The following is an 11,268-nucleotide window of genomic DNA, read 5'->3' as shown; positions in this document are numbered from 1 at the left end:
TCTGCTCCAAGATAAATATCTTTGATTCCTAGAGGTTAAAGTGTTGGACTTGGAATCAAGACGATCAGGTTTGATTTCTGACTCAGACACTATAGTTGTGTAACCCTGGGCAAATAAATATCACTCTTTCAGTTTCCTCTCTTGTAACAGTACCTACCATTCCAGGTTTTGGTTTAAATGGGAGGGGGGGAAGGAGAGAGGATAGTGGAGGGGAAGGCCAACTTTTGCAAACCTTAAAATATAAACAATGTCTCAATGGCCAGAATTTGGTTTAGGTATAAATGGGCTAGTTCCTGCATATATGCTGTTTCTGACACTTGTATAAATATATTCCTCAAAAATTATGAGAAAACAACAACTCAAATAAAAAAAATTTTTTTTCAGATGTAAAGAGAAAAACAGTCCACTAACGGGGAAAGTAAAAAAGTCAAACTATTTTTTTAATCAAAACACTAGGAAAATACGACATAGCCTTGAAACACTGAACAGTAAGGCTATGTTAATTGCATTCAATAAGAAGTTGGTATAAAGAGAACAAGATCTTTTCCAACACAATGTCTGGTACTAACATGTTGCTCAAAGTTTTAACTGGATAATTGGTGCTAGCTGCCTGTACTCTGGGGTAGAAAAAAGCTCTCCCTTGCAACCTGCCTTTGCCCCAGAGGTTTAAGTTGTCTCCTACTTTTTCGGGTCTTAAGAGTGTGCTCTAAACACAGATTGTTTCCATTAAAGAGGGCAAATCAGAAGGACCAGGATCAGGTAACATTTTTTTTTTCTGCTTTGGGGAAAATTAATTTCCCCCCAAACCAGCCATCTATCATCCCATTAAGCAAGAGGCTTAATTAAGATTGCTCTGCAAGCAAAGAGAGACTTCTTTGGCCTTAATTTAAAATATTTCATTAGTCTCAAAAAACACTTTAATTAAAGTGTTGCCTCTGTAGTACCTCCCATAAGGGCAAGAAAAGGTAACCTGAACAGTGGTTCTAGAGAAGCCAATATCAAAGAACCAGAGCTTCACCTGCCTGGTGAGAGATTCCCTTTTTCTGCTTTTGCTTGGTGTCCCAGCAAAAAGTCAGCATGAACACTATCTCCTTAAAGGAGCGAATAGGGGAGCTGCTCATTGCTCTAATCCAAGTAATCCTTTCCCCCAGACTTCCCTCTGCATGCTAGGTTCCTGTACTGAAGAGAAAAGCACAACTATGCTTCTCTTTTCCAATCAATAGTGACCTCATGACTGCAGCTTTATGGTCTATGGGAAATGGCTCAATCAGGTAGATGTGAAGTTGGCACCAAACAAAAGTGGATGCTGCCTCAAGGAATCATACCAGTTGAAGATAGACTGGGGAGGAGAACAGCTAATATCTATAAACCCAAAGGGTTATTCCAGCTTATAGGAATGGAATACCTCTAAACCAGTGGAAAGCTGTTAAGGGTGCCAACAGATAGAATAGGGATCATAGTCACTGAAGGGATAGACCTGGATACTGTCAGCCCTCCATGCTACCTCCAATCCAGATCTGAGCACCAGTTTTTTCCATTTTTTCATTTATGGACTAAAACATATAATGGAACTAACAGAGTCCAGAAGCAGATGCTTAATTCCCATAAAGGTATTCTTAAAACTTGCTCTCGGCCTCTTTTTCTTCATTCTTAAATTTTCACTGAAAGGCAAAAATTTCCATATAATTTTGTAAGCAGACCCATTCTCCCACCCCAGATGGCTGACAATGACTCTATTTTGCAATAGATGCCAGGGAATCCTTCATCTTCTTAGTCATGGTGGGGATGAGGTGCATGTGGTCATCAACACATTTGGTCACACAGGATTCTAGCTGCCTCTTCACCTGTTGCTCCTTGCTCCCAGCATCCATCAAGTCTTTGGCTTTGTCATTGCAGTGCATGGTGCATCGAGCCAGGCGGTCCTGTAATCGGAAACCACACGGCAGGGATATAATTAATATCATGGTAATATGATGTCAGCTAACAACCTGAACAGTATTAGCAAAGCAAATGGGAACCAAGGGATGGAATAAACCATTTGCTCAGAATACTTTTCCTGTAAACATTGAGAGGTTAACTTAGTTCAAGAGTCCTTAGTCAACAACTTCATCTCTGACTGATAAGGGAAGAGTAATAGCCTTGGAGTTAAGAGAATCTCCGTGTAGACCTGCATGAGTGGCCTTGGGCAAGGTACTAGAGCTTCCCAAGTTACTTATCTCTAAATTATGGGATTGGGCCTAACAGTACCTTTTAGGCATAGTGCTAGGATTCCATGGCCAGTACTCTAAATCTAATACTAGAGAACTATGATAACATCTTTGTAAATTTGTCTTCATAGGTTTTAGTTTTTTAATCTACAGAGCACTTACTTCCTAAAGCTCTTGTTGTAATGTAACAAACTCCCTTTTTAGGGCTATCAATTTTTTATTATTTTTTTAGCTTTTTATTTTCAAAATACTTGCAGTTTTCAATATTCATCTTTGCAAAACTTTTGTGTTCCAAATTTTTCTCCCTCCCTTCCCCCTCACCTCCTTCCCTAGATGGCAAGTAATCTAATATATATTAAACATGTGCAATTTTTCTATACATATTTCCACAATTATCATGCTGCACAAGAAAAATCAGATCAAAAAGGGAAAAAAATGAGAAAACAAAAACAAAAAACAAGCAAACAATAACAAAAAAAGTGAAAAGACTATGTTGTGATCCATATTCAGTCCCCACAGCTCTCTCCTTGATTGCAGAAAGCTGCAATCATAAGACCACTGGAACTGGCCTGAATCACCTCATTAGGGCCACATCCACCAGAATTGATCATTGTATAATCTTGCTGCTGCCATGTACAATGACTCTTGGTTCTGCTCATTTCACTTAGCATCAGTTCATGTAAGTTTTTCTAGGCCTCCCTGATGATTGTTTCTTATACAACAATAATATTCCATAACATTCAGGTACCATAACTTATTCAGCCATTCTCCAACTGATGGGCATCCATTCAGTTTCCATTTTCTTGCCACTATAAAAAAAGATGATACAAACATTTTTGCACATATGAACCCTTCCCCTTTTAATGATCTCTTTGGGATACAGACCCAGTACACACTGCTGGATCAAAGGGTATGCACAATTTGATAGGGCTATCAATTTTTAAAGAGTTTCTTTTAGTGAATAGCCAAAGACAGCTGAGTGTCCTCCAGTGTTAAAGCTTTTTCTCAGTCTCACACAGCTTTCAAGATTTCCCACACTACAACTGTAAAGGACCTTAGAAGACATCTATTCTAAATCTAACTCACTAAGAATTTCTTTTATAGCATCCGGTACAGAAGAGAGTTAATAGAGTATTTGCCTGAATGTACTCTGAATGAACTCTCCTGTCTGAGCTTCAGTCCACAACTTATTCCAAGGCATTAGAAGGAAATAGAAAACAAAAAAGGGGAAAAAACCATAACCTCCAAGTTAATAATCTCAAAACCAGAATGCTTACTTGTCAGAAGGAAGAAAATATGATCTGTCAGATCAGAGCTGAAATAGGGCCTATGCTGATAAAATGGAACATCAGAAATTAGACTAATTTCTGGCTAACATCATAAAGGGGAACCAACAGTATTATTCAATTCATTCTATTCCAAAAGATCATTCAATTTTAAGTTTATTATCCAAGTAGAAGACAAGGCTTACACATGCAAAAAAAAGAAAAAATAAGGCTATAAATACTCAAATGCTAAGTGATAGTTTTATACCCTGTTCCAGAAATGGAAGAGATTACTAGGAATTGTTGTTCTATTAAGACACTACATCTTGGGTCTTTTATTCACATGTTGCTGAAGGAATTCCTATATAGAGGAAAATTTAGACTAGATTGAGCTCAAATGTTCTTATTCTAACTCTACACTGAAAAGGGTACATAGGAACAGTTAGGAATTGGAGAGAACATGAAAGATGAACAGAAAGCAGCGCTCAGCTTCAGGGACTCCCCAAGCCCTTTGGAGCAGCTAGATGGCACAATGGATAGAGCACTGGCCCTGAAGTCAGGAGGACCTGAGTTCAAATCTGGCCTCAGACACTTAATGCTTCCTACTTGTGTGACTCTAGGAAAGTCACTTAACTTCAATTGCCTCGGCAAAAAAAAACAAAACAAAACCTCTTTAAAAACCTGTATCCCTGATAAAAGTATTTCTTTTGTGCTGGTTTGAGACAGTAAAAAATGAAGCTTGGAATTTATAAAGCTCAGGGTTGCAAAGTAGGAAGTAAGTTAGAGTGTTAGAATCAGGGAGATCCAAGTTAGAATGCTACCTCAGACTAGTTATGTGACCCTGGGAAAGTAATTTTTCAAATCTATAAAAATGGAAATAACAGCACTTATCTCACAGAGCTGTTATGAAGGTCAATTGAGATAACTTGTAAAGTGCTTTGCCAACTTAAAAGTGAAATCAAAATGTTAGACCTTCTCACTCCAAATCCAATGCTCTCCACATGGCATTTCTCTGTTGCTGGAAAAGACCACAGAAATCAAATCTGATTCCATCATTTTATATGTATATTTCAAAGTGGCTTTATAGTCCATGGGGACTGAGGAAGAAGTTTCAAAGTTTACAGAGGGTTTGTCAATTAATCTCAGTCTTATATGCAATTATACAGAGGACCAAGCAGCCCAACTTCTTCTTTTTTTTTTTTTTTACATTCACTCATTCTTCTGTACTACAATAAGACATTCCCAACCACTGAACATGCCTTGTTTCCAGAATATGTGTGTGTGTGTGTGTGTGTGTGTGTGTGTGTATTTGAGCGTGCGCATGCATAAGATAGTACTTTTAAGGCTGGCAAAGTGCTTTATATACATTAATGATTTTGATTCTGACAACATCCTGGGAAGCAACAATAAGAGTAATAATGATAAACATTTTTGGGTATGGAGGCAATTGGGGTCATGTGCCATGTCCATGGTTACAGAGCTAGTAAGTGTCAGAGGTCGAATTTGAATTTAGGCCCTCCTGACTTCAGGGTCTGTGCTCTGTGCACTATGGTGCCACCTAGCTTCTTCCATGATAAGCTCTTAAAGGTTATGAATTTGCTAGGACTCCTGGCATACCCAGTGTAGTGCTTTAATGTTTACAAAGCACTTTATGTTACCTCATTTGATCCTCACAACAGCCTGGTGAGGTAGGTGCTATTATCATCCTCATTTTACATATAAGGAGATGAAGGCCCAGAAATTAAGTGACTTTCCCAGAGTCATACAATAATCTACTAAAGTAAAATTTTAATTTAAGTCTTCCTGACTCCAAATCTACAACTCCAGTGATTATGCCATCCAGGTACCTTGTAGAGGACATACTGGACCCTACTAACCCTGGGTCCTACACTGGCTTATAAAATTTACTAACAAACATTTTCTAAAATTATTAAAATAAGTATGTTTAAACTTGCTAAGCTCGTAGAAGGAACACTTGCACTAAAAGCTGTTCTTTGCACCCAAGTAACCAAGTTGAAAATAAGTGTATTTAGACTTGCTGAGCCCACAAAAAACACAGTTGCTCCATAAACTGTTCCTTGAACCCAAACAAAAACAGTTGCTGTTTTTTGATATTTTTTAAGCTACTGTCCAAAAAAGATTCTGTTTTAGCAGCCTTAGTAGTCCTAACATGATTCAGAAGCCAAATCTTGGTATAAAAGCTCTGTTCCTTTGACTCCAATTACCAATTAGTTATCATATTATTTGGTCTGCCTGATTTGGTGAAATAAAATTTTGACCAAAAGAGAATCCTGTGCTAGTGCTTTCATTCTGACTCCAAACCAAACACTATTGTAGCAATTGCATGGCAAATAATGTTACATATATTTTTACATACGGGGTTCTTTTCCCTCTGAATAAGGTAATCTCTGAGTCAAAGGCAATGAACAATCTGGCAAACACTCTTGTTTAATTTCAAAATGTTCTCCAGAAAGATTAAACCAATTTATAATTTCAGCAAGACTGAATTTGTGTGCCTTTCTTCCCATAATTCTTCTAACAATAAATTTTCTAATCTTTGCTTACTTGGCAAGGTCATACCCCAAGGTTGTTTTAATTTACATTTCTAGGATTGTTATCGATTCTGAACATTTTACTCAGGTTCTTATTTTGAAAAAAGTGTTCATATCTTTTGACCACCTGTTTAGAATACATTTTAACTGGCAGCCCCTATACTTAGAATGTTTTACTTCTTTATCTCCGCCTTTCTTTTTTCAAATCTCAGATAAAAGTCCATAAGAAACTTTTTCTAGTTTTCTTTAATCTTAGTGCCTTCTCTATGAGATTACTTCCAATTTATCCTGTGTTTTTAAAATTTTTTTACATAGTTGTCTGTATGTTGTTCTCCCTATCACCTTTGCATAAGATTTTTGCCTTTTTTGTATCTCCATCATTTAGCAGTGTCTAACACATACTAAGTACTCAATATAATGCTTACTGGCTTGATTAACTGGTTTAATTTCTTTCATCTATATAGGGATATTTAATTAAAAATGAGATTCATAGTTTTCCCTCGATCTTTTCTTTTAATTCTTAATTGGTTTTTCTTGGGAAAAAGCTCTTAATTTTTATATAAAAGAAATTATATTTTACAAACTTGTATGTTGTATGTCTGGTTCCCATAATCCAGATATTTTTCTCCATTTTTTAATGTATTACATGACCTTTATGTATTTATCCATTTGAAATTTATGGTGTATAACAGCATTAAGAATGCTATTCCAATTCAAACCTGTTTTGTTTTTGAGCAGATCGTCTTCTATTTTTCCAGTAGTTTTCATAGAATAAAGAATTTCTTTTCCAATAATGTATATTCTTGACCCAATTCCCCATTTCATAGAGAAAACTAAAAAACTTGTACTATAGAATGTATAGTTGAGAAAGGGCAGAGTGAAAAGAGTCTGGAGTCAGAATATCTGAATTAAAACCCCTCACTCTGCTATTTCCTATTTGTGTAACCTTAGGCATGTCACTTATTATGGCTTATTCTTGGTTAAATAAGACTCATTCCAACTCCAGATACTATGAACTAAGTAGGTATGCTGCTTATGATCATCTCTTTTAAAAAATGGTCATCAGGTTTTTGGCTAGGTACCTGATTATAATTGTTTCTATGAGAAAATCACTTTCAGTTTATGTCAGATTTTCTGCTTCTTCCAGGAAGATAAGGTACTATAAATCTGGAAACTGCTAGTACTAACAAATGTTAAGAGAATCAACAAATCTAGAGATGGAAGTTGGGAATTCTGTACTTCAAGCTTGTAATCTCTGATGAGGAAATGATGCCAACCTGGAATTTTTCCAGTTCACTGGTCACAAGAGCCTGGGCCTGGGCCAAGGGAGCGTGGCAGCGCTCAATGCACTGATGAACCTGCTGCATGGAGGCCTGGGTATCCTCACAACAACTGGCACTGCACCGGAACATGGTACCCTAGGAAAGACACAGAAGGGGGAGAGGTCAAGCAGGAACACATTCTTCAGCCTTGGGTAAAAGATATGGAAGAAGTATAACTCTAAAACCAGAAAATACATTATTGCATGATGGAAAACATGCAAAGCTGAAGTTAAGAGGAATCTTGGGTTTAAATGCTGCCAATGATACTTATTAATGTCGTGATTATAGACAAAGCACTTAATCTCTTTATGCATCAATTTCCTCATTTGTCAAATGAAAATAATATACAATTAGAGTACCACCCATAGAGGGCTAAGGTAAGGAACAAATCAGACAATAAGCACAATGAAGTATTTGGGAGACATTGTTTTTTGCAATGCAAGTATTAGTGAAAAGTATACTTTTGTATCAATTTCATTCAAATACTGTTCTCTAAAAAGACTATCCTTCCCATTCATAAAACAGGGACACTACAGAATCTCAAAGTCAGGACTGAAATCATAGGCTAACTTAGTTCAACCCATTCAATCTCACCTAAAGATCTCTTGTAACAGAGAATTTTCTAATCCAGCTACCTCCAAGGCAGGCCAGCCCAAACCACTTTGGGCCAAGTCTAATTAGTGGGAAGCTTTTCCCCCTTCTATTAAATGCAAGCATGGCTTTCTATAATAAAATAACTCTAATTTTTCTTCCATGAAAAGCCTCCAAAGGAAAATAACAACATTTACATAGTATTTTAAATTCTACAATTTATGGCTGATTTGAGCTAGGTTTCAAAATAAAGAGAGTGCTGAACCTGGATCCAGAAAATCTGAATTCAAATTCAGGCTCAGATACCGACTATCCCTGTGACAGTGGCCAAATCATTTAACCCTCAATTTCCTAATCTGTAAAATGGGGTAACAGCACCCATTTCCTAAATTTGTTGTGAGGATCAAATGAGATCATAGTTAAGCCCCTTTATAAATGTGAGCTATCCTTACAAGGAGGAAGGTAGTAAGCATTTACATGGCACTTACTATATGCAGGGGATTGTGCTAAACAGTACCTGTAGAGAGCATTGCCAGATACCTTGGTCTCTTAAGTATTAAAAATTTACCATGAAGTACTATTTAGTTTAGATAAGCTACAGTCTTTGATCTCCTAAAGTTAATAATACTTTTTGAATAGTTGTTGAGTAGATAAGGAATTACAGAAAAGGCAGGTGGTCAGAGGATTGATGTAGGATCTAGCCCAAGAGTCAAAAAGGCATCATTAAACTGAAGCAGGTGCCACCCAACCAACAAATACCCCTTATCTGTGCATCAATTTCCTCATTTGTCAAAGGAAAATTAAAATACTATTACAGTACCTAACCACAGAAGGTTAAGGTAAGGAACAAATCAGACAATAAGCACAATAAAGTACTAGGGAGACATTAAAAGATTCTGTGTCTGTGTCCAGAAGGACAGACAACAGCAGAACTGTAAGACATGGTTTTCAGGCACATAGCACATACACTATAAAGGAAGGGATTTCTGCATGGAGATTAGTAGTTCCCAACTTAAGGAGCTATTGCAAAAGGTTTCTGTATTCCTCTATAAATCATATTTGTGCAAAGGACTTAGTTAAATGTCATACACAAAGCTTTTTAAGGGAAAGCGCTTAATGCCTTCATTCTGGTGTATTTAAGTGAGCAGGGGCTCTGCATTATAAGTTCTTTTATCACATTCTCCACAGCCCTATCCCATTATTCCTTAGGTAAAGAAATACTTGCCGAATGAAGCATTTCCTGAGTAAAAATACACCTAACCCGGACGCTTACACTTACAAATCCAGTAACGTTTATTGAACATCCACTGGATGCAAAAGGAAGGGAAGTCCACGGGGAGCACATTCTTGTTTAATAAGTCCCTACCCCCATGCTCCCTTGACCGGGGATCACGACTTCGGGCATGGCGTGATTAGTGACCTACTGCCCAGGAAGCTCAAGCTTCATAAACTGTTTTAACTCGGTTTCTCTCAACCCCGGGAGCACAGCGCTGGATAGCCTGTCCCTTCACCCTTCCTGACCACAGGGAGGAGGAGTCCGATGGCTGGGAAGATGGGGGGCAGCCAGCACTCGAGAGCCTGACAGGCTGAGCAGGACTCATGCCTCTTGCCCGCAAGCGGTGACTGGGACCGGGGATTAAGAGTAGCTTTCAGCTTTAGTAGCTTCCCTCCGGATAGGACCCTGTCCTGGATTTCAAATTGTCCACCTGCGGTTCATACTGCCAAAAGTCCCTAGGGCTAAGGAGGGCGGGGTTCCCTTCTACCTCCTCTCCCCGCCTCCCCCACCACACTCAAGAACCCAATCACGTCCGTTTTATGGAAGAAAGTAACAGACCCTCCGGAGGGGAGGGAAGTGACCCATTCAAGGTCAGTGCCGCGGGTGTAGACCCCGACCTCTAGACTAGGCGGGCAGCGACCACAGCACCGGCCAGAGTTCTCTGTCCTTCTGTGACCTTGGGCGGCCTCCTTCCTCTCTACCTCAGTTTCCCCGTGCGTAAAATAAGGAGGGGGAGGGGGAAAGAAGTTTCACTCGATCTTCTATAAACCTCGGTTTCCCTGTATGTAAAATGAGGCTAGATTTAAGTGGGTGCTCCGCGCCTCGGCTTCCCTGTGTGTTAATCAGGGGCTGGATGCTCTGCGCATTTCACGGGGAGGGAAGATGGACTTGATGCTTTTTGCCTCAGTTTCTCTGAGTATAAAACGAGGGGAAGGGTTGGGCTGGGTGCTCCGCGCCTCCGTTTTCTCGTATGTAGAATGAGGGGTCGGTGGCTACCCAAGGGGCCTTCCATGACTCAGTAGTTTTGATCATGGGGGAGGGCTCCCTCCTGCCCTCCCGCCGCCGCTACCTGCATCTTGCGGATATTCTCCCGCTCCAGCCCTTTCACCATGGTGTCCACCGCTTCCTGCACCCGCAGCTGCTGCGATTCCGCCATGGCGTACGCCCCCACCCCCCAGCCCCTCGCCCTGCCCTGCTCGGCCTGAGAGTTCTAGCTCGGAGTCCACATGGAGCCCCAGGAGTGGCCCCGCCCCCTGGGTCGCCCACTTCCGGCGTCCGGCGGTCGCGGCGCTTCCTGACCAATCAGCGAGTCCCAGCCGAGCGACCCTTCCTTGCGTCTTACCTACACGGGACGGTTCTGCCCCTCGCTGGCGGAGAAGAGGAACTGCAGCGTCTGCTCCCCCTGGCTAGTTCCTCTGACGGTGCAGGCTCCCTCTCCTGGCCTTCTTAAGGAAGTTCATCCAGAGCAACTCTTTTACCGGTGGGGAAACAAGACCACAGATGTGCCGTGAGTGGTTTACACTACAAGTGGATGACTCGAGATTTGAACCCAGGCACTAATGCTTCATCTCCAGGCTCCCTCCTTATAATTAACGAACATCATTCATGTAGGGCTTTTACTAAAGCTTACTTGTGGCTTTAAGATTCCTGGATAAAATAACAATTATTTATGCATATCTTTTTTTATTAAGCTTTTTATTTTCTTTTTTTTAAATCTAATTTTTAAAATATATTTTATTTTATTTTATAATAACTTTTTATTGACAGAATCCATGCCAGGATAATTTTTTTTACAACATTATCCCTTGCCCTTGCTTCTGTTCTGATTTTCCCCCTCCCTCCCTCCACCCCCTCCCCTAGATGGCAAGCAGTCCTTTATATGTTGGATATGTTGCAGTATATCCTAGATACAATATATGTTTGCAGAACCGAGCAGTTCTCTTGTTGCACAGGGAGAATTGGATTCAGAAGGTAAAAATAACCTGGGAAGAAAAACAAAAATGCTGATAGTTCACATTCGTTTCCCAGTGTTCTTTCTCTGGGTGTAGCTGCTTC

The 11,268-nt window shown here is 39.7% G+C and overlaps 1 protein-coding gene across 1 annotated transcript; it reads right to left on the bottom strand.

Moving 5' to 3' along the window:
• Positions 1-414: 414 nt before the first annotated feature.
• Positions 415-10,412, bottom strand: FAM136A (family with sequence similarity 136 member A). Its single transcript, XM_051975479.1, has 3 exons — positions 10,283-10,412; positions 7,302-7,442; positions 415-1,922 (listed from the first exon to the last, which is right to left on the bottom strand). The coding sequence occupies exons 1-3, from the start codon at positions 10,367-10,369 to the stop codon at positions 1,734-1,736; spliced, it is 417 nt and encodes a 138-aa protein (XP_051831439.1). The 5' UTR covers positions 10,370-10,412; the 3' UTR covers positions 415-1,733.
• Positions 10,413-11,268: the final 856 nt, after the last annotated feature.

The sequence above is a fragment of the Antechinus flavipes genome, chromosome 2, assembly GCF_016432865.1.
Source record: "Antechinus flavipes isolate AdamAnt ecotype Samford, QLD, Australia chromosome 2, AdamAnt_v2, whole genome shotgun sequence".
In the NCBI taxonomy this organism is placed as follows: Eukaryota; Metazoa; Chordata; class Mammalia; order Dasyuromorphia; family Dasyuridae; genus Antechinus; species Antechinus flavipes.
Note: the sequence above shows the minus strand (reverse complement) of the source record. Positions and strands in the feature narration are given on the sequence as shown.

Bases quoted from the DNA above. Each gene is read 5' to 3' on its own strand.
- FAM136A (XM_051975479.1), bottom strand. From the start codon at position 10,369: ATGGCGGAATCGCAGCAGCTGCGGGTGCAGGAAGCGGTGGACACCATG. The intron at 7,443-10,282 runs GTAGCGGCGGCG...TGTCTTTCCTAG, and splicing joins AGAATATCCGCAAGATGCAG to GGTACCATGTTCCGGTGCAG. The intron at 1,923-7,301 runs GTTGGCATCATT...TTCCGATTACAG, and splicing joins GTGAACTGGAAAAATTCCAG to GACCGCCTGGCTCGATGCAC.